The sequence below is a fragment of the Polypterus senegalus genome, chromosome 5 (genome assembly GCF_016835505.1).
Source record: "Polypterus senegalus isolate Bchr_013 chromosome 5, ASM1683550v1, whole genome shotgun sequence".
Classification (NCBI taxonomy): domain Eukaryota; kingdom Metazoa; phylum Chordata; class Cladistia; order Polypteriformes; family Polypteridae; genus Polypterus; species Polypterus senegalus.
The window spans coordinates 141,551,491-141,576,176 of record NC_053158.1 but is presented as its reverse complement, the minus strand read 5'-3'; the positions used below and the strand labels follow the sequence as shown (position 1 = coordinate 141,576,176).

The following is a 24,686-nucleotide window of genomic DNA, read 5'->3' as shown; positions in this document are numbered from 1 at the left end:
TTGAGAGATGCTCTGGACACAGTGGCTCCCCTAAAAACAAAAGTGATCAAAGCACATAGAAACTCTCCCTGGTTTAATGAAAATACTCGAGCTCTTAAATTAGAGTGTCGAAAACTGGAGCGCAGATGGAGAACAACAAAGCTACATGTCTTTCAAATTGCATGGACAGAGAGTGTAAATAAATATAAAAGGCCCTCTTTAAAGCTCGCTCAGAATACTATTCTACATTAATAGATAGCAATAATAAAAATCCTAGGGTACTTTTTAGAGCAGTGGCTAAATTAACAAATGGGAATTCAGATCAACAGTGCAAAATACCAACAGATATTAGCAGTACAGACTTTATGAACTTCTTCAATGAGAAAATTAAAAATATAAGATCCCAGATCTCAGCATCACAGTACAAACCAAATACTAGCTTAGCAGACCCTGCCACATTGCATTCAGCACTTTAATAATTTTAATCCTGTAACTCACCAGGAAGTCTTAACTTTAATTACTAAAATGAAGCCCACTACTTGTTCCCTAGATCCAGTGCCAACAAAACTAGTAAAAAGTGCAATGGATGTTCTTGCAGCGCCTATTCTAACCATTATCAATAGTTCATTACTGCATGGCACGTACCTGATGCACTAAAAGTGTCAGTCATTAAACCTTTACTTAAAAAGTCAGACCTAGACCCACACATACTAAATAACTATAGGCCTATTTCAAATTTACCATTTCTCTCTAAAATACTAGAAGTAGTCGCCAGTCAGCTTCAGTCACACCTTACGCATTACAATTTATTTGAGAAATTCCAGTCTGGCTTTCGCACTGGTCATAGTACAGAAACGGCACTAACACGGGTTGTAAATGACATTCTGATATCCTCTGATGAAGGAAATTCCACTGTAATTATGTTGTTGGACTTAAGTGCAGCATTTGACACCATTGACCATTCTATTTTACTGCACAGGCTAGAAAACGATGTTGGGCTTACAGGCCCGTGCTCGCTTGGTTCAGTTCTTATTTATCAAATCGATTCCAGTATGTACAGAAATGTGCAGACAGTACTCCATCATTATACACAGAAGTTCAATATGGTGTCCGCAGGGCTCAGTACTGGGACCTTTACTGTTTTCACTTTACATGCTTCCACTGGGATCTCTCATTAGGAAACATAATGTTAATTTTCACTCGTATGCAGATGACACCCAGTTATACCTTTCATTTAAATCAAATGAAGTTTCTCCGATGTTGTCTTTAATTAGTTGTGTTAGTGAATTAAAGGAATGGATGAATGAGAACTACTTGTCTTTAAATACAGATAAAACAGAGATGTTAATTGTTGGAGGGAATGACGCTGATCACAGCAATATTTTGTCGTCATTTAACTCAGTTGGAATCCCAATTAATTTTACTGAATCAGCCCGCAATCTAGGAGTTATCTTTGACTCTAGCATGTCATTTAAAGCGCATATTACAAAGTCGTCCAAAACATGTTTTTTCCATCTTAAAAATATTAGGAAATTAAGGCGCTTTCTAAATAAACAGGATTGTGAGAAATTAATTCATGCATTTATCTCTAGTAGGATTGACTACTGCAATGCGGTGTTCACTGGCTGTTCAAACTGTTCTCTATACAGCCTCCAGTTAATCCAAAATGCGCTGCAAGAATTATTACAAGAACAAGAAAATATGAACACATAACCCCAGTTCTTAAATCTTTACACTGGCTCCCAGTTAAGTTTAGGGCAGATTTCAAAATCCTCCTTTTAACATATAAAGCATTAAATGGCCAAGGTCCGCTTACTTGTCTGAACTTATCATGACTTACAAACCTGAGCACATTAAGATCTCAAGATGCCGGTCTGCTTAGGATTCCAAGGATTAATAAAATAACAGTGGGAGGTCGAGCTTTTAGTTACAGGGCCCCTAAACTGTGGAATGGTCTTCCTGCTTCCATAAGAGATGCCCCCTCGGTCTCAGCCTTTAAATCCCGGCTGAAGACTCACTACTTCAGTTTAGCATATCCTGACTAGAGCTGCTGATTAACTGTACATACTGCATCTCTGTTGTTAGTCATTAGCACTATAACATAAGTAACATGATAATTATATTTGAATACTAACCCTCACCTATTCTGTTTCTTTTCTCGGTACCCAAATGTGGCCATTGGTGCCACGCCCACCTGCCAAGTTGTTTGCCTGCCTATGGTAAAGTCATCCCTGATGGAGGATCACAGGAATCATGGGAAAGAGGGGTCCTTTCATCGGAGCAAGGTTTCAGCCGTGGCATGGCCAAATGGGGAGGCAGCTAGATGGATGAGGTCTCCAGGACTCTAAAAATATCCAAACCTAATTATGTCATATCATCTACTGTTAAACCGTAATTCTAAAATTTTTATTATTATGCTGTCTTAAGGAATTGTTCTGTTCTGTATATTGTATTGTATTGACCCCTACTTTTGACACCCACTGCACGCCCAACCTACCTGGAAAGGGGTCTCTCTTTGAACTGCCTTTCCCGAGGTTTCTTCCATTTTTCCCTACAAGGTTTTATTGGGAGTTTTTCCTTGTCTTCTCAGAGAGTCAAGGCTGGGGGGCTGTTAAAAGGCAGGGCCTGTTAAAGCCCATTGCGGCACTTCCTGTGTGATTTTGGGCTATACAAAAATAAACTGTATTGTATTGTATTGTATTGTATGAGCATGCCCCGTAAGACATGCAGGTTAGGTGAAGAAAGAATCACAAATCAATGGGAATTGGAGTGTGGAAACAGTTTCTAAATAAATGGTTTTAAAATAAAAAGTCATTTATCTTAATCCTGGTAATAACCCTGAGTCACTCTCAAAAAAACAATGGCAGTTGTAGCAGCATTCACAAAACGAGGTAAAGGAAACCATGCCCCAGGGGATGAAAGGATGCTATGGGTTAAGACAAGCAATGAGGTGAAGAGCATAGAGGGACTTCTTTAAAATCACACAATTTTTTTTCTGAAAACAATATGGGGATGATGTCAGTATGAATGCTGGACACCGATCAACACCTATTCTTATGTAGAAAATTGACATATTTTATATGCTTTACGGCTTTGTTTAATGTTTAGACTGGTATCCCATAAATACTGGCACAGTATTTTTAAAATTTATATTAAGTTGCAAGGGCGGCACAGTGGTGCAGTGGTAGCGCTGCTGCCTCGCAGTTAGGAGACCCGGGTTCGTTTCCCGGGTCCTCCCTGCGTGGAGTTTGCATGTTCTCCCCGTGCCTATGTGGGTTTCCTCCCAAAGACATGCTGGTTAGGTGGACTGGCGATTCTGAATTGGCCCGGGTGTGTTTATGTGTCCTGCAGTGGGTTGGTGCCCTGCCCAGGATTGATTCCTCCCTTGTTGGCTGGGATTGGCTCCAGCAGACCCTGTGACCCTGTGTTAGGATTCAGTGGGTTGGAAAATGGATGGATGGATTAATTTGCAATGGAAAATGAATACATAACTAAAAAAATAACACTTTGACTTAAAAAACACCAGATGCATTCTTTAAAAAAGTGACTTTAAAGGGATTTCTCAAGGATTGAATGTGGAAATGCCTGCTTTAAAAAGATCCCAAATTGGAACACAAATAAATGGAGTGTTGAGTATAGTCCTAGCCCAAAAATATTTTTTTGCATGGAAAAAGCTAAAAAGACTAAAGAGAGAGTCAATGAAACAGGAGCGCTCTTATTTATCACCTTACACTATATTTTAATGGGTTGAGCTGGCCTTTCAGATATTTCCAACCATCTATTATCCAACCCGTTATATCCTAACTACAGGGTCACAGGGGTCTGCTGGTGTCAATCCCAGCCAACACTGGGCGCAAGGCAGGAAACAAACCCCGGCAGGGTGCCAGCCCACAGCAGGGTACACACACACACACACACACACCCACACACCAAGCACACACTAGGGACAATTTAGAATTGCCAATGCACCTAACCTGGTGGCTCTAAAATCCGTACTGACCCCTACTCTCTTTTTCTGTTTCTTTTTCCGGTTTCTTTGTGGTGGTGGCCTGGCCCACCTCCACCTACTCAAAGCTTCATGATGCTCCAACAATGATGGATGAAGGCAGAAGTCTACGTGACCATCATCATCAAGTCCTTCCGTGAGAACCCTAAATCCAAAGAGGACTGTTTCATTTATGTTAGGTGGAATGCCCAGAGGGGACTGGGCGGTTTCATGGTCTGGAATCCCTACAGATTTTATTTTTTCTCCAGCCATCTGGAGTTTTTTTTTTGTTTTTTCTGCCCCCCCTGGCCATTGGACCTTACTCTTATTCAATGTTAATTAATGTTGATTTATTTTGTTTTTCTTATTGTGTCTTTTATTTTTCTATTCTTTTATTATGTAAAGCACTTTGAGCTACTGTTTGTATGAAAATGTGCTATATAAATAAATGTTTGTTGTTGTTTGTTGTAACCTGAATGTCTTTGTACTGAGGGAGGAAACCCACGCAGACATGGGGAGAACATGCAAACTCCACGCAGGGAGGACCCGGGAAGCGAACCCAGGTCTCCTTACTGCGAGGCAGCAGCTCTACAACTGCACCAACGTGCTGCCCTCCATTGACATACAGTACTAAATATCATAAAACATGGATGATTAAATCGTATCAATTTGTCCTGTAAATATTATAATTTAAATCTTGACAATTAATTTGAAAGTAAGCCATCCAATAATCTTGACCAGTGTTTTTACTTTCCCTAATTACCGTATAGAGTATGCAGAAATAGTCAACGTTGAATTACAAACATATTTTCATATTTTAGGTATCTTTAAACATTATTTGACCACTTTTGGAGTGATGTATCTATGGGTATCTAGCTTTGAGGTTGTGGATACCATAACTCAAAAATAAATCACTCAACCAGAATGAAACTGTCACATTTATTAACATTTTTAAAATGCTAGATGCCAACTGACTTGGAGCAAAAAACTGTTCCAGTTGATTTTTTGGAGACAATAAGTACATATACAGTAGGTGTATATTGTGATTAAGTAAAAGTAAACATTTTCAATTGATTTACATTTTGTCAGCATCCCTAAACACAAGTTAACCACTTTTGAAGTGAAATATTTGTGCAGGTCTGTGTCTGTGTATTGAAATTTGGGAATGTGGACATGATAACTGAAAAACCATCCAGGTATTCCCCCACTACGTGGGATGGAAGGATCATTAGATGGGAATTGGAGTTTAGGTGGGTGTCCCTGTTGGGGTCCTATGTTGCTGCTAGATGGAGCTGCTGGGTACAGGCTCTCCTGTTCCCAAGAGGTCCTGCCTGACTGGGAAATACTTCCTGGAGGCAATAGTTGGGAGTCAGAGTCGGGAGTGGAGATAGACAAAGCTTGCCTGGAGAAGAGTGGGGGGAGAAAAATCAGGAGAAAGGGAATTTTCTTGCAGACGGTATGACTTATGGAAGGTGCTGTCTTTTGTGAGGGTATTGTCAAATTAAGACTACTCATTTGAAACCGGGACTTGTTGTAGTGCAATTGTGTCTAAGATTTTAGGATTCTGTATCACCCTGTACAGGTAACAATGTGCTCCTGTGCCTTCTATTAAGGACCTGGGAGTACTTCTGGTGCAGAGCTACTGCCCGATTGAAGTACTTCTCGGTCAAATGGAAGTCCCATTTATTAGGGAATGCATGTCCCTGCAACGCCCCCTTACAGTACCCACAGATCCCAGCAGGGCTGTGTTGCAGGACTATATTTACAAGCATGCCCTACTGGTTCTGTACTGGGGAACAATATCCAGGGCTGCTGCCATCTAGCCTCATGGGGGTGTAACATCTCGCCTCATTTACGACTGGTTGTCCAGCCATCCTTTCTGGCCATCTCTTCTAGGTCTGGCTCCATCCTCTATCTTGGTCAGGACATCGGTCCAGCTCATGTGGCATTTGCAATGTGTATTAATGGTGCTATTAGAAGTAAGCTGATTTCCCATAAATGTGATGTTGTGCTCATCAATTAATTTCATTTCTTACATTGACTATATGCACTAATGAGCAAAAAGGGAAGGAGAAGCTGAAAAGATATAACGCTGGAGTTTTCTATTTCAATGCCTGTACCTGATTTATTATTGACAGAGATGCTGTCCATAATATGTGAGTGTATGAATGTGCCTGGCAGGATAGTGAGTTGGAGGAGTTGCGACACTCAGGGGCATGTGGGGGTCTTGATCCGGCCTTGATTGCACTTACATTAAAATATTTAGGAGACACCTTCAAAAATCATATTTGAAAAATGCGAAAACTGTGCTTACAACCTTCATGTGTTTTACTACTACTGGCAAATAAATTTAACACACAAAGTGAGTAATTCAGAGCTCAAACTTAATCTAAGATGTATGTTAGTATCATTTGTAATTGTATATTCACATTTTATCAATCCATTTTTTCAAATTTTCAAATAAAACACGGCTCCACTTTTAGAAAATTCATAACAGATTCGACACTGCCACCTTGTGTCAAAAGTGGCTTTAGAATGAGAATAAAAAAATTATATGATTTTCATTATCTTGTTGATATGGTCAAAAAAGTGACTATCCTCTAAATAGAAAAAGCTGTGTAGTCTACAAGATTTGCAAAAAGGCACAGTGTTTAGCTAAAGAATCTCCCTTTCCTGCTCACTTGTTGTAACCCTACCAGTGCCAATCATTCACACTGTGCTCAAGCCTCTAAAAATTACCCAGAAAGGCGTCTGACAGTTCTTACCTGGTCTGTTCTGAAAAATCATCTTTAACACATACTTCTCTTTCCAGATGGCTTAAGGTATTCACTTAGTCACACTATGTCGCACAATGTACTTCATAATTATATTCTTTAGACACAAGGACATAATTTAAGGTGTCAAGTAGTAGTCATGAATTTCTTCGTGTACATATGCATAATGAGTTCCTGTAAAGAGGGATCAAATTTAACCTGTTTTCAAATCAGACCCAAAAATGACCCTTATTGATTTCATATTACTTATGCTTTGTTCACATGTTAGGGATATGCAGTTGATGGTAAACCATAAATGCATTTTTTTCCAGTGAAACATCACAGAAAGTTCTTTTTTAGTTGGCAGTGAATACTGAACATCCACATCCACTGATAAATTCTTCCATCGAAAGTGTAATTTTTTTAAACTTTTTCCATCATTAGAAATAACTGGACATCTGCAGTATACTTGCTACAGCTAACAACATAGCCAGCCTATTAGCAAAATTTTTACAGTTGGTCTCCCAAAAACCTAACAAATTACCACAGCAACATGTATACAATGTTTCTGCAGCTTTAATGCCGCAGTTGTGTCCATTCTGCTTTACTGTGCAGTCTAGCATTTTTACTATCAACATGTGAACACTGTCACATGTGGGAGCATAGAGAATAGTTTAATGGCTCTAGTGATTGTAATTTCCTGCATTCTTTTCATGGATTGACATTGTGTCTTAATGCCTTTTCTCTTCCCACCCCTGCAAACTGAAAGACTGATTGCTGTAACACCACTGATGTCACTTCTGGTGTCTGTCCACCTAGACCCGCCTCTTCCTGCTGGAAGGACTTAAAATGGGAAGATTAGCCATATCAAATCAGTTATATTAGGAATTTGCATCTGTGAACACGTTTCCACAATTGCTCAGTGTTTTCTTTTGTTTTCCAGCCATTCAATTATACATGGATACAAAGGTGGTATCCCACCTCTTTATTGTGGTCTTGTCTTTCTCACCACTTCCTCATTAGACTCCAACAGAGACAGTGGAGCATAAGTCAATTGAAAAACCATTTCTGTGCTTCGATTGCCAAAAAAAAAAAACATTTTTTGCTTCAACCTATTGATTGGAGTTAAATATGTTCTCATGTCAAACTGGAATTTGTCAGTTTTCACTAATAGATAAATCAGCAATTTAATTGCTCAATAAACTGGAAATATGTGAATAAACTGAAATTACTAATGAAACTGAATAAAATAAAAATAACTATAAACTGAAATTACTAATTATAAATTAACTGAAATTACTACTGCACATTGTAGTGTAATGATCTCCTTACATTGTTGCGAATGGCCAGGGGCCCTGCCTGGCCGGGATGGCAACACTGTGAAAGGACTGTGGGAGAGAGTGTGGTCAGGGCATTATCTCTCTAGGGTGCTAGAGGGCAGAGGTTGCTGTGATACTACGGATTCCTCCACGGCACTCTGGGAGTTAGATTTCGCTGCAGCCCTGTTGGGTTCCATGGGTGCTGCCAAGGTGAGCTGGCCTCACTGACGAGACAACAGAAGCACTCCCAGGTGCAGCTTAGAAGGAGCCAGAGTCAGGAGGGCGAGAGAGATGAAGCTTGTCAGATAAGGAGTGGAGGCTCACAAGACAGAGAAGGAAGAAAAGAAGGAAAAAGATAGTATTGTTTGGTGTTGTACTGTGCTGCTTGTGGGAAATGGGTGTTGGGAAGCCTTTCCCACTGGAAAATAAAAATGGGTTGTGCTGGAAATTGTGGTTTGGGTGCGCCCCCCACAGACCACAACATGTCTTTAGCTAAAGAATTTATGCATCAAAAATCTATAATTTCAGAATTTTGCTTTAAAACATGACAGATCAAATATTTTATAAAGTAGAAAATTCATTTATTGGTAAATGAGTCGTTAAGCATGTACAAAGTTCAAGTTTAAGCTTAATGTCATGCACAGATTGCAGTGGAACTCTTACTGTAAATTGCAAAAAATGCTGTCATAATTGTGATCATCACACCACTCTTATTGGGCTAAATTGGAGTACTGAACATGGAGGAGCCTCAATCCATAAGCCTCATGTGCCTATCTGTTTGCCCCCAGCATCCAAGTATTATCCATGTATTGTGAACATCTGGGCTGGGAGGACACCCAGTTTATCTCTTCCACTTTGCAAGACATAGGGGTGAGAGATACAGAGGCATTGGTGACTTTACAGTCTTTAAGGTTCACCTCATAGTTCCAGACCTCTGGGCCTAGCACTTTAGGGACTACAACAAGATTAGTTACCTCTTGTAGGCCTGAAGGATCCTTCAGTGAAACCACCTAGGCTGACACACACATGCACACCTACACCTCTTGTACTACTTCTGTTCCATTCGTAAACATAAATGTATGAAACAATACTTCAAAGGAAGGAAATGGATGATCACATTATCTCATTTGAAGCTGCATTTCACTCTGACACAAAATACAGTCATGGCCATGAAAACTGTGGCAATTGTGCTCATTTATATTTTCAAGATTGTGTCAAAATAAGGCAAGTCTTTTTCTGCCACTAGCAACTCCAAAATGGCAGATGTGTTGCTGGGTTTTGCCAAATAATAAAAAGCCTGTTCCGATCACATCAATGTAAGTCTGCTACTTCCTGGTAGTTTGAAGGGGATAGGGTGGTTAGGGAATGAGCTAGCCGAACTAGAAACTCTCCCATATTGATGCTTGGGAATTGAGTTCTTGAACCAGCTCAATACAGGTTTTCTAGTGATGTTTAACAAAGATGTATGTTTTTCACACTGTGATTTTTTCAAAGCTTCCTCATGAAAGTGTGCTTTTTGCTACTTAAAGATAAGGCTAAACAGTCAGTCACATTTATTTTAAGAGAAAATCAAATTACTGCAAAAGAAGATTAAAAGGATACAATATACTGTAGTGTAGAATGCAGTAATGTATTTCTAATGTATAGCCTCAATAATAGAGTTTAATGTATACAAAGAACAGATAATACAATCCTGTAGCACTGATGAAGAGATTCTGCCCTTTCTTCTGTGTTCAAAATCAAATCCCTGATTTAATAAACCTTACAGCCATCAAATAGTCAGTTTCTGCTAAAAACCTTTCCTTTTGTTCTTTTTAACAACCGTTAAACATTGAAAAATTATTTTGTCCTGGGGTGAATCTGAAACCATTTTCATGATTTCCCTTTTTTAATTAATTTCCCTTAATAAAAGTACTCTGTCTAACATATACAGTACAATACATAACAGGACATATACTTTCATGATTAATTTTTGTAATGACATTCTCTTGTTTCTTACCATAATTTTAGCTGCAGTTGCAGTATCTAAAAGGTCTCAACCTTACTATTTAGATACTTTGAAAAGCCCAGCTATTTATTACTGTATTTAATTAGATATTTCGGAGCAGAAAGCTTTCATCATGATATATCTCAGTTCAAAAGGGCACAAAACTATAGGCTACAAATTCTGGTCAAGTAAAACCAATGTACTCTCTCGAACTCTGGAAGATAGTATGTTAAATGAAAGAGGACCAAGAGATGAACATGATACATTTTTGCCAGTTTTGTAGACGTGAGGTCCAAACTAAACCCAGAAGTCAAAGTCAGAGAGCAAACCAAAAGCAAGACAAAAATGTTACTCAAAGAGATTGCTCTCAGCAACCAGTACACCATAGAAATGGAATCTAGAAAATAACAGCACCGGAGAGAAAGGCAAAATGGCTTAGTGAAAAAATATAAATAATTTTGAAACTTTGTTAAACACTTCAAACACTAATATAAACGTCAGATTTTGAATTTCTGCATGTCAAAACCCTATAATCGATGTACAATCTGCTAGAATCTGTATAATAATTTTTTTTTAAATCATAGATCATAACAACTGAATTTCCTCAATTTTCCAGCTTTGCACGCACTTGAGTAATTTCTAAAATTTCTAATCAAACTATCAAAAGTTCATATGTTAACCTTTGTTTTTTTAGATATTCAGTATTGCCAGTTCATTTCTGACAGAAATTGGTGTTCAGACCAAGCCTTTGCATGTGGGTCAGGGTGGCTTGTTTTCCTGACAATTTGACTGGAATCATTGCCACACCACCTAAACTTCATATACAGATTCAGCAATAAAAAGGTTCATGTTAAAAACACCAAAAAACTGTGTGAGACAGAAAGATACGATACAGAGACAGAGAGGGGAGCTGAGGAAAGGCAACTTCACATATACACTCAAGGGACCCTTTAACTTGCACTTTTCTAAAAAAAGATATGCAGGGACCTGTCTTATTTTGCAAACCTTTTTTTGTGCTCTCATTTTAGATCTTTAATAATACAGTGGATATATTAATTAGATATAAAAATTGCTCCTGGTTCTTTCAGAAAGGATTTACTTACCTTGGTGACCTTGTTATCGTCTCTTCTTTTCGCATTCTGTAATGATTCTAAATGATGTCTAGCGCTGTCATAATCGACCAACTTCCTACTTCTTTTTGCAATGCGAGTCTGTTCAAAAGAAAGAAATTTTTCTTTTACATCATCAGATTATTAATTTTAACTATTTAATGAAAATAACCTATATTTTTCCATTTTACTAATTTCAATTTCTTTTGTTATTAAAACTTGTTAAAGATGCCAATAGTGGAAACTGCAGATGCTCTAAAGCAGGGGTCTCCAACACGTAGCTCACGAGCTACCGGTAACTCGCAACCCCTTTCCAAGTAGCTAGCCAAAGGGTTAATGAATCCTACATACATTTGAAAACTTGATTAGTCAAATTAGGGGTGGGCGATCTTTCCAAAAAATTATATCCATAATCTGAACTGCAATCTATCTTTTCAATGTGGCATACACTTAAGAGAATATTCGGACTCAAACTCATCAAGACCTAAGTAACACTTTATTTTATATATCAAACAAATTTGAATTCAAATGTTCTCTCATTCGCTAGCTAAGTGGAGTTAAGGAACACGCCCGAAGCTGGCAAGTGAGTGAGGAAGGCCCCTCCCCTCTGCTCGCTGCGTCTCACTCGGATTTGCGCTAATAAATTGGTACCACAAGCGGACTATGAGCGTGATGAGAGAAGTCGCAAAATCAACCAGAATGTTCAATCAAATCATAGAAAAAAAACTGATCTAAATCCGTTAAGTAGTTCTCTTGTGAAAAGCGGACAGACATGAAGACAGACAGACAATGGATTTTACATATTACTAGCAAAATACCCGCGCTTTGCAGTGGAGAAGTAGTGTGTTAAAGAAGTTATGAAAAAGAAAAGGAAACATTTTAAAAATAACGTAACATGATTGTCAATGCAATTGTTTTGTGACGGTTATGAGTGTTGCTGTCATCAAGGATTTGATTATCATTATTTGTTTCAATCACGTTCGTATTTGGAGGATGTGTTGTGTTCGAGTTACATTCCATTTTTGTCTAGTCTAATCCTGACCATCTCATTTTCATTGTCAACTGTTGTAAAGATAACAGGTTTCATTCATCGAAGTGTTCACTACCCAAATCAGTACTCGTGAATCTAAGATGATTAACAGGCATTCCCGGTATTAAGTTGTGGATTTATGAACGTAATTTAAACTTAAGCTTTACACCTTGCTTTCCTATTGATATGTCTACAAAGGCTTGTGAGTTATGAGTGCTGCTGTCATATATATATATATATATATATATATATATATATATATATATATATATATATATATATATACACACGCACACATATATAAACATATATACATATACATATATACATAAAAAACGTATCTACATATACGCATATGTACACATACACACACATCTACATATATATACATATATATACACATATCAACATATATATACACATACATATACATACATACATACACACACACATACAGTACAGGCCAAAAGTTTGGACACACCTCCTCATTCAATGTGTTTTCTTTATTTTCATGACCACTTACATTGGTAGATTCTCACTGAAGGCATCAAAACTATGAATGAACACATGTGGAGTTATGTACTTAACAAAAAAAGGTGAAATAACTGAGAACATGTTTTATATTCTAGTTTTTTCAAAATAGCCACCCTTTGCTCTGATTACTGCTTTGCACACTCTTGGCATTCTCTCGATGAGCTTCAACAGGTAGTCACCTAAAATGGTTTTCACTTCACAGGTGTGCCTTATCAGGGTTATTTAGTGGAACTTCTTGCTTTATCAATGGGGTTGGGACCAGCAGTTGTGTTGTGCAGAAGTCAGGTTAGTTGGACGATCATTTATTTTTCAACAGGACAATGACCCCAAACACACCTCCAGGCTGTGTAAGAGCTATTTGACCAAGAAGGAGAGTGATGGAGTGCTGTAAATAATAAAGAAAACACATTGAATGAGGTGGTGTGTCCAAACTTTTGGCCTGTACTGTATGGGGGCCACTGTACTGTATGGGGGGTTTGTGGTGCACTTATTAGTGTAAATATTGTAAATAAATGTGTTTGTGGGTGACATGAACGTGTCTGCCTGTCTGTGTCCGGGTCAACTTCCACATATATATATATAAATATATATATATATATATATATATATATATATATACAGTATATATATATATCAACATATATATATGCTGTATATAGCAAAATCCCCACACTTCACAGCGAAGAAGAACTGCTTTTAAATTTTTATTAAGAAGACCTTTTTAAACTGAGGGAAAATATACCAATAACTATCTGTTAAGGATCTCTTTGTATACCACGTTGACAGTTCAGCACTCCGGTTGTAATATGACCAAGCTGTGCATTGAGATTACTTTTGAGAATGCAACGCATAGTTGTCCAGGAGAAAAGCAATGTTGCCTCAAATCAATGGCAACCTTTTGTAGGGTCTGTCCCTGAGACTTATTAATTGTCATCGTGAAGCAGAGCCTTACTGGAAATTTGAGGCATTTGAATTGAAATGGGAGATCAGAGGGAATAACGGTGATGCGAGGAATACATTCAGAGTGTGGTGCTCTGCTGTTTTTCTGTGTAGCTGCCTTCACACAGCTTCTCCGCTGCTTTATAAACGAATGCCATATAAGGCCATCGTTTCTCCTTGCTTCGCGGTTCTGTACTGTTTTATTGTTCGTTTATTACGATTGTTATAGTTATTGTATAGCTATGCGAGACTTACTTTACTGTTCAGGTACCCATTTCCTTTATATAATCCGCGGCTTGTATGCTATTTTTTGTTCGTTTATTATGATTATAGATATTTATTGATTCCCTTCTTTAGCTGACTGCCTGCTCATATAAGGCGCTCCACTGGTTTTTGGTGAAGCAGCCTTTACACAGCTTCTCCGCTGTTTTATAAACGAGCGACATATAAAGCATTCCCTTGCTTTGCCAAGGAAGCTGCCTTTTTATTTAATCCACGGGTTCTCCGCTGTTTTATTGTTCATTTATTAAGATTATTATAGTTCTCTTTATATATCACGTTGTCAGTTCAGCACTCTGGTTGTAATATGACGAAGCTGCGTGAGGTCACTCTTGAGAATGCAACGTATAGTTTTCCAGGAGAAAAGCAATCTTGCCTGAAATCAATGGCAACCTTTTGTAGGGTCTGTCCCTGAGACTTAATACAAAGTACTTCTCATCGCGAAGCAGAGCCTTACTGGAAATTGGAGGCATCTGAATTGAAATGGGAGATCAGAGGATGTAACGGGGATGCAAGGAATACATTGAGTGTGGAGAAACTCTAGAGACAACGTGTGTATTAACTTGTGGATTTTTCTGTGAGTATTTGGTGGCAGCGTGACGAAGTTGCTTCCGCAAGACCGCGTTAGCTGTGGAGCTCAGCTCGGAGCATATTCTTTTCCTACCTTGTCAATTGTGCAATACGTTTTTTGAACAGGTTTGATGCATGGAAGTGATCACTCGTACTGCGTTCAGTTAGTTCACGTGAGCTGCTCTAGTGTGATGTTGCGATGTCCACGGCTTTATTTAATGTTAGCTAAGACCCAGCACTTAAAAGTTTCTCGCTACAGCAATTTTAACTCCGTTACAAAGTGATCCAAAGTCTCGTTTATACCTCGTGTCTTCTCATTAAACTTGTATCTCGCAAAAAAAGTATTCAGCGTTTTTCTTCAGCGCTCTTTGGGAGCTCTTCCTTCTTTTCTATGTACTGCGGTCACAGTCAATTCACGTGATGACGTAGGAGGCGTGATGATGTCACACGCAGCTCCGCCCCCCTCGGCCATCGAGCTAAAGTCCATTACAGTATATGGAGAAAAATAGGTTCCAGTTATGACCAATACGCGTAGAATTTCAAAATGAAACCTGCTCAACTTTTGTAAGTAAGCTGTAAGGAATGAGCCTGCCAAATTTCAGCCTTCTACCTACACGGGAAGTTGGAGAATTAGTGATGAGTGAGTCAGTGAGTGAGTGAATGAGGGCTTTGCCTTTTATTAGTATAGATATATTAGTAAACATTGGCTCCAGCAGACCCCTGTGACGCTGTGTTAAGATATAGTGGGTTGGAAAATGGATGGATGCATATATTAGTAAACCTTCAAAATGATGTGCAGTTAAAGTCTCAACAGTATTCTCAGCATTTCTGGAGCTTAGTGGAGCCAGATAACTATAAGAATCTTCACCAAGCAGCTCTCAAAATGTCTGCTTTGTTTGGGTCTACATACCTCTGTGAGTCTGCCTTTTCTGACATGAATGTCATGAAATCAAAGTTCAGAACAAGACTGACAGATAAACATTTAAATGACTCCATAACAGTGAAACATACACCTCTCTTGTTGACTCCATGCAGTGTCAGTCATCTCACTAACTAAAAAACACATTACACATGCAACTGGACATGTGAATACTGTTGTGAAGTGAAACAGTGACATGTAACAAAATGACAAATGAATAAGTAATATCTGTGTATTTGTAATTGCATTCTTTTGTTTTGACAGCATTCGTGTTTTAATTCAATTGTGTGAAATACACTAGAAAATACATGCAGACATACAAAATGCACTTGCAAGTGAACTAAATATTTTTTTGTAACGTTTTAATGCATATTGTGAGTTGTGGACACCAACATTTTGTAAATGTTCAGGCAAAACAAGCTTATTCAGTTGGTTTGGATTGAAATAAGCTATTAGAATAAACGTTAGAAAACATGAATATTTCTCGGCCATTTTCATTTTGTAAAAGTAGCTCTCAAGGGAAAAATGTTGGAGACCTGCTCTAAAGGATACACCTCTACCTATTATTTGATTGTCATTATTAGGTATAATAAAAGAAGTATAATCTTGAGACAAAGAAATTTGAAAAATTAAATAATTTCCGGCTTTGCACCAATGTTGCCAGAATAAGATCTGGCTCCCCTCGGACAATGAAATTAAATTAAGCATACCAGAAATTTATGGAAAATAAACAAATAGAAAACTATGGAATAAATAAAGCACAATCCACTATTTTAGGATTCCAGAGAGTGAAGAATTTATTTCAGAAGCTCAAGTTACAAGAGGGGAACCAGCCATGGATGGTACTCCTGAGTCCTGATCATTGCAGAGCACTTGACACACATTCTAACAGAATAAAACTTTACAATAATCAATGCATCATCTTTGAGATGTGTCAGGAAATCAGAAAACCTGGAGAAAACTCATTTGATTGTTAACAGAATGTGCTAATTTCACTCAGGCAGTGACTAAACAAAGAATTGAAGCCGAATCCCTATACCACCCAAAAAAGCTATTTATAGATTGTTTAAAAAAAATAAAGTTAAATCACAGGTTATGATTATGATAACATAAAAAATGGCAGATAATTAAAAAAGAAGTTTAGTTCAAAGATACGACTGAGTTTAAGATTGAAGAATCAGTTGATGTTAAAAAACTAATGAGGTGAATTCCTGGTCTATGCTAAACAAAATCACTTTTGGAGAACCTCTCATCTAACTCAGTGTTTCTGCTATGACTTTTCACCTAATTAATTTTGATTTCATGCTAGACTCTGCTTTGTACTGTATGTTCAATGCTTATAATCCCACAATACATGACTGTAATTGTTATTCTTCCTAATAGGTAGTTGTTTAATGGTTTTTGTAAACTTTTATTTTTATTTATTTTAAAAAATTAGTACAAAAACATAATACCTTTATATCAGGAAACTGTCCTAGATAGGTATCCAGAGTTATGAGGGCTCCATCCACCAGCTTTTGATGAAAGTCTTCCCAAAGGGCATCACAGTTCTAAAAGAAAAATACATTTAATCTGTAGTTGTATATGATGTCCCATCATTTATCCATACTGATGAACAAGCTAATTAAAGAAACAAAGTGAGAAAGAAATAAAATCTGTATGGATAACAAAGCCCAAGTGCCTGAGGATATCTTGTTTAGGAATTAATTGATGTAGTAAATATTAAACTGCTTTACAGAGCTATCTAGCCATTAATTAAATTGTTGCAATCAATAAAAATTCAGCAGGCAAATTTTCATTGAACAAGCACTGGTAAATGAGTATTAATCTATGATGACAGCACACATCTCATCTCTCAGTAAGAATAATATTGGTTGGCTCTACTTAAACCCACTGGAGAGTCTGCAGGGATTTTTGGCACCTTGTAATGGCATACTATTTCAAATCTCTTTTTTCTTTTCAATGTAATTTATTTTAGGTAATTTAATCAATTGTGGGTATCTAAGAGTTAAAATTAAATTAACATATCTTAAGAAAATAATGTAACTTAAAAAACATGAGTGCATGGACCTTATGCATTTGGCTGTGAGTGAAGACAAGAGTGAACGACAGTGTATGTTGATCACTCATATCTGAGGAAACTCAAAATGAAGCTTTGAATACAAGAAAAATGCAAAGTGCTTTTAATGTGCTAAAACGGAGAATCAACCAATAGACTGAGTTTGTATTAAATAATAATAACATTCATATAACGATGGTTTTATTTTCACTGCCACTCTGTGGTCTGATCAATTATGCAAAACCATTTCTCTCTTGACAACATAAAGAAACAAAAAGATTTCATTCTTCCCCAATGACATTCAATAAAATACCATCACAAGCAAGAGTACAAGATAACCAAGATAAAATCCCCCCAAAAAGAACTGTGAAGAGCATTTCCTACTTGAGAATCTGTCTATTGAGATCACTGTGTTTGTGATTAGGTACAATTTGGATTTTTTTTGTAAAGGACTGAACAATCTACTGTATTAAAATAAAGGAATATTTAAAAACAACCTGAGACACAGAATGAACAGTAAGGGCACTACTGAGCAGGACCCAAACCCAAATAATGCCAAGGAGGTGAAATCCTACTGGAATTAGCCATACATAGATCCCATTATGATTCTGGGGTTTTGCAATATGCTATTTTTACATGCATTTTTGTAATTTCACTATTATTTGGAGGCCATAATTATTTTTTACTGTCCTATGCTTTACTTCTCATGCCATCATTTTGTATTTGGCTGTCTACCACAATTGTCAACATTTTGGGCAATTTATGATGGCTATGACAATACTGTTGTTAACAATGGTACCCTGCTGCTACAACGTAGTGGCTGGAAGCAGCAGCATGTGATCTCATTGGAATGCTACTATTTAACATGGTGATGCACTATTAATGGCATCATCGTATCCAAGTTCCTGGATTGTGATTAAATTCCTCCTTGCATTAGCTAGCAAAAAAACCCCCCGCCTTTTTAGGGAGTAAGGACTTTTGCTCATTTCTAACTTCAATTTGTGGTAAACAATTTGGAAGTGGCCTTTGTTAGTTTTTCTGACTTCCTAGTTTTGTCCCGTGTTCATTTTTGATGTGTGCTCACTCATCTTCTAGACCTAGTGGCTTAAGTGTCTTAAATTTGTATTCTATCCTTTTATTTTTCTGTAGCATCTACTGTATCTTCTTTAGGGTGACTGATCCATATTCCTACCTTGTTACTGAGGTTCATATCCTCTATCCTTTCTCCTTCTTCTACCTGCCCTTCCTTATCATTAATGCCTGCCTGCACTTATCCTCTGAATTTCAAGCTCCCCAGCCTTGTTCTTGAAAGGCTTTTGAACCCCAAAAAGGAATGTCTTCCAAGGCAGACCTGGGAACCACTTCTGGGGTTGAGAGTGTCTTAGTGATCTCCTTGGACTGTCCTACAAATAGTTCTCCTAGCAGCCCCAAGTGTCCCAGTAACTCTGTTTACCAACCAGCTCTTAAAAGGCCAGGCCTGGCTAGTTCACCACAGAAAGAAGCAGGAAGCTATGCATATGTTATTGAGCTCCACTGAAGCTAGTTATCTGCATGTGGGGGCAATTTATTTTTCACCTCACATTGTGGAATATTCGTGTTTCAGTGGGGCACAGAGGACTGGAGTTCCCATGCCCTATTGCCAGGGCACTGACCTCCACGACATATTACAGCCTGACCCCAATACTCTATATTATGGTTCTTTTCCCTAATGGTTCCTGTTTCGCAAGAGTCAATGCAGATGCTGTACAGCTAAACAAAGGGGGTAAGGTATTATTGTCCCAAGTTTGTAATTGATGCTTGTAAATATGTAGAATTAATTACACCAACACTGAATTGCTACACATTTGGTATGTCACAACAAAAAGATTTTCACTCAGTTTTCTGCCTTTGCCTTTATAATTTTTCTTTATTGATTTGAATCATTTACAGATGATGACATTTACCATCTTTTCTTGATATGCTTCTTGCCTGTGTTCAGTCACCGAAAAAATCCAAAAAATGGAAGAATGTCACATCCTGACAAGAGATATGATCAATTAATCTCTTGGTTCAGTCCCTGGTTGAATAATTGTTTCAAAACGCAAAGTTGTTAGCCTTCCAGAATATCAATTTTACATGCCTGACCAGTTTCCTATCTTTGTAAGGAGCTTATCTATGCACTGTGCATTACCAATACAGGATGTAACAGTTAGTGTGTTTACATGCACTTCAATAACCTCATTATTCACAGAAACCTGATTTCTAAAATGCCATGTAAAATCCAATTAGAGAAATCGGGCTTCTGACCCTCTGAGACGCCTGATTCACAGAGGTAAATTTCTCTGCTAATAATCCACTTATGTGGCCATGTAAACCCATAACCAGGTTACTGTTAATGATGTTGCAGTCTGTGCACGTTCCGCTGCACTCCGCCAGTCTGCACATATATTTGGTTCATGCAGACTTTCAGCAACAATGGGTGCAAGCATCCAAAAGTGCATTTGCAGAGGCAAAATGTTCAGGTGATTGCTTTATTCCTTCTCCTGGTTGAAATAATCTGTCTCAGTATTTCAGAAATTGGCAAATTTGTGCAGATGCACTGAGCATACAGTGCTAAACTCATCAACACAATCTCAACAGAAGTAGGGTAACACATTAAAAATAATTTGAGTTAAGCAGTCTGATTACTTTTTTTTTTATTTTATTAATTTTATTGAAATCGCACAACATTCCATACAAATAGATACATTTTACAAGAATAGGATTGAAAACAAATCAACCCCCACCCCTGAGAAAGAAAGTATGGGCAGCAGAATAAAACTTAAACCTAGTAAAAATAAGTAAATAGATAAATTAATAAGTGAATATAGATAAATGGAGAAGAAAAAGAAAAAAATGGGGAGAGAATCTGCTTCCTCAGTGCTTTAAAAGCTTATTCTAAAATATTATTGATTAGATCCTGCCAGGCTTTGAAAAATTTCTGCACAGATCCTCTAAGTGAGAATTTTATTTATTCCAATTTCAAATAATATATAACATCAGTTACCCACTGACTTAAAAGAGGAGAGTTAGGATTCTTCCAGTTGAACAAGATAAGTCTACATGCCAATAGTGTAGTGAAGGCAATCACAGTTTGTTTGTCCTTCTCCACTTTAAGCCCATCTGGAAGAACACCTAACACAGCTGTTAATGGGTCAGGAGGGATTGTGATTTTGGTCCAGAATGGTGTTAATTTGGTACAGGCCCAAAACGTGGCCCAGTGAGGCTGGAACTTGATTGCAGCGTTTGCAGGTTGTATCCTGCCCTGGAAACATTTTAGACAATTTTAAGCGAGACAGATGTGCTCAATATATAATTTTGAGTTAAATAATTGTATGCTTTGCACATATGGAGCTCGAGTGAATTCTCTGCATTGCTACCTGCCACTCCTTTTCTGATATGTTGAGTGAGAGATCCTTTTCCCACTGTCCTCTTGGATCTTTGAAAGGGAGGGACTGTAAAATGGTTTTATATATTGTAGAGATGCTGTTACTTTTTAAAGTAACAAGTAACTTAACACAAGACTTATCTTACTGAAGTAGAAATATGTCACTGTTATTCGAGCAGCACTCAGTGTAAGGAAAGAAGCACACATAACAGGCCCTCAATTGCACACACAAATAGAAAAGAGTTTGCTGCATGCAATCCGGTAACAGAAACCTATAAATAAAGCACTGATTTGACTACAGTAACTATGTTTAGAAAATGAAAGTAAATGATCACAGGCATCATCCTTATTTCCTGATTCACAGTGGCCAATAATGATGTTTAGCTCTCTTTTTGTTTAGTTTAATGACATTGGAGTGTTTTGACAAAGGAAAACTCCACAGGATTACTTGCGCATGTAAACCAGATGTCTACCTTAATCAAGTTGTTCACCTTACCCTGATTATTCGTGTGCATGTAAATGTACTTTCAGTTATGGTGTTGTAAACAACTTACTCAACGTATATGGAATTTCTGATAATTACCTATAAACCATTCTATACAACAACAGAAGCTTTTATTTTGGTCAAGTTCACTACTCTGCTTACAAAATGTTATAACCACTGTGACAGATTGGGTCCGCTATCGCCCCCTTGAACCCTTGTCCAAGACGCGCCAGGGGTAAAATTCCAATAGTCGACTTTATTCAAGCTGCACAGTGCACAAAGCACCCTCCTATCCACAATACTCATCAAATACAATACAATAACTAATCAATAAACTCTCCACCACTCCCAGACGCATTGCCACCCTTCCACCCAGCTCAGTTCGCCGTCTGGGAGTTCCCAGAGTCCTTTTATAATACCTGACCCGGAAGTGTTTCCAATCCCCTGTCCACGTGATCTCCTATCAATTAGTCAGATCAAAAGTCCTTTTCTTCACCCCGGAACCACGCCATTCCCTTTGTCCATGTGACTCTGACGTACTTCCGGGGCGTAAGGCAAATAATCGTTCTTCCTCCCTGCAGTGTCTCCTAGCGGCCCCCATGGTATCCAGCAGGGCTATGAATAAAGACTCCAATGTCCATGATGCCTTGCTGGCCTTCGGGGGAACTTCCCTGCTGCAGGGAGGGCTCCACCTGGCAGCGTGGGGGTATTGGCCTGGATGAACGGCTGGCCATATATCACACCACAAAGCAGCCATTAACAGAGTATACTGTATATACTGTACTGTAATTTGTAGAATATTATATGTCAACTTGAATTAGTAAAACAATGAATCATCATATGTGGTTAACAAAAAACAAACTAAAATCAATCTGTGCAGTGAACTGGCACCCTGTTCATGGTTTTTGTCCTGATACTGCCAGAATAAGCTCTGGGATCCATTCATGATCCTGAATTGGATTAAATGGGTTTGAGATATTGTCCTGTTTTTGCTGCTGAGAATAATTTACCCATCAAATGAAATTATAATCTTGGTAAGCATTAATTATCTCACTTTGAGGTTTGAATGCCACCATACACATCCATAGTAGCTTGAGAAATTAGCTGGTGCTGTAGAAAATGCCACTGTCACAGCTCAATGACAAAAATTTAGCAAGCTATTCTGTGGGCTCACTGGCCAACTTAAATCACACTTTGATTCTTCTTGTCTTTACCTACTGAAACAAATTAAAGCTAGATGAATCAAAAAAAGAAAATGGTGTCTAAGTTGACATGAAAGGTATCTCCTTAACACTGTGACACATATTTGCAGGAGCAAAGATTGGAATGGAAGACTGTACAAAGTAACATTTTTACTGCAATTTTGATAGGAAAACTGTACTCCATTTAGTCCTCTATTCCATTTGTGCTATTTTCTAAACCTGCTTATTCTAACATGGAGTGACTGCAGTTTATCCCGACAACAGTGACAACAGGACAGGTTGCAACTCCAGATAGAACAACACTCAAACACATGTATACTGGGATAACTTTGTTGACAATCAACCTAAGTTGCATGTCTTTGGGATTTGAGAGAAGGCTGGTGCATCTCAGCCAACTCTCATGGGCAGTAAGTGTGCCACCATGCCATTCAACTGATTTCCAACAAAAAATTATGAAACGATAACAGAACGCTATTGTTTAAAAGGGATGTGCACCACTATGAAGTATGAAAGGCTAAATATTTTATAAGCTGGATAGTGAATGCCCAATCTAAATGAAAAAAAATAAACTAGAGTGTCATCAAGAATGTCATTATTTCACTAATGATTAAATATGTTGTAAAGGTCTGCAAAATGTCAATACTAGCCAAGACAAACTTCATTTGCCTGTGGTTGATCCTTCATTACCTACTCTTTTCATTTCATTTCATTTATTTTATTCATTACTGTACATGTATAACCATCGAATCCAGTGGAGGGTCCCAAGAATTTAGTGCTGTCCCTGAAGCATTGAGCACAAGTTGGGAATAAGCACCAGATGGGGAACCAATCCATCACAGGGACTACTGATGGACAGTTAATTTAGAGTTGCCAATCACCCTGTGCAAGTCTTTGAGATGTTGGAGAAAATTTAGCCTATCTGAAGGAAAACCCATAGAAATACAGAGAGAACATGCAAAGACCAGTACATGGGCTGAGATTAAAACACAGGACTCTGGAGGTGTGAGACAGCACAACTAACCACGTAATAAACCAAACAAATTATAGATAAAAGTCTGAATGTTACACCATCTCCTGCCATGATCCTGGTTACAGTACTGTACCTCCTGGCCTCTTGGATCTCCACTAACTCTCCACATTAGTGAGTACAAGATACCGTACATTTGCTATTCTAGAGAAAGAAAACCTGGAATTCTGTTGGTACAGATAATGTCTCTTGCTACATACAAAAATATTGTGTTGACTGAAATAACTGATATAGTATCTTAGTAGGTATCTTAAATCAGACTCTGGTTTAATGCAAAGGACCTGTCTGTTTTAAGTTGTCCACAATTATTCCTTTCTTCAAAAGCAGAACACATCCTGTCTTAATGATTTCATGTCATTGGCAGCAAGGGCTCTTTTCTGATAATAACATCATTTGAGTTCCGGATTTTCTACCCTCTTAAATTCAGCTCTGATTTTCTACTATGGCACATTCAGTTTTCTTATCATGCCAACAGCCACATTATGCTGACAGTATCTGATAACCCCAAGAGCTCTTTGTTATTGTTGTCATTTTGTGCTACGTGTAATTGCACTGACACCAAATAATTAACACGGTCAAGATAACGCAGTGAGCAATTTGAATTGGTCATTTCATCATATTAATGACTTGGCCACCCTTTGCAGTACTTAGTTGAAGGTTCATTATATAATTTGTCAGATTATCTGGATCCATCTTCTTTCATTAAAATGTATTAACAGCTGCTGATGAAAGGCATATCACAGAAATTGTTCCCATATTCATAAAAACTAGAAGAAAAAGCCTGCCAGCTGCTGCAAAACAGCCCTTTTGATATCAGTGGAGACCTAGTCTAACTTGGACAGATTTACAAGTCATCAGTGGGCAAGATATTCAGCTTGCCATTTTGTTGGTAACATGGGATAAATATTAAGGAAAGCTTCCAAGGATTTCTTGAACAGCAACTCATAATGTTCTCAGTTTGTTTAATGCAATAATTTCAGGGATGGCTGATTTCTGCAATTTAATAATGCACTATTACTCAATAGCGTGTATCCCAATGAGCATAGTAGAATGAATAAACATTCTACCTTTGTTTTTACAAAAAAAAAAAAAGATCTTTTTTAAG

At 37.9% G+C, this 24,686-nt stretch overlaps 1 protein-coding gene across 5 annotated transcripts in view; it reads right to left on the bottom strand.

The window, feature by feature from the left end:
- The window catches only part of amph (amphiphysin), a 279,401-nt gene that overhangs the window by 92,401 nt on the left and 162,314 nt on the right, over nt 1–24,686 (bottom strand). For all 5 annotated transcript variants that reach the window (XM_039753408.1, XM_039753409.1, XM_039753410.1 and 2 more), the window contains exons 5-6: nt 16,858–16,953; nt 11,127–11,234 (exon numbers count right to left, since the gene is read on the bottom strand). In XM_039753408.1, the coding sequence (XP_039609342.1) occupies nt 11,127–11,234; nt 16,858–16,953 (204 nt within the window). The remainder of the gene's footprint in view (nt 1–11,126; nt 11,235–16,857; nt 16,954–24,686) is intronic.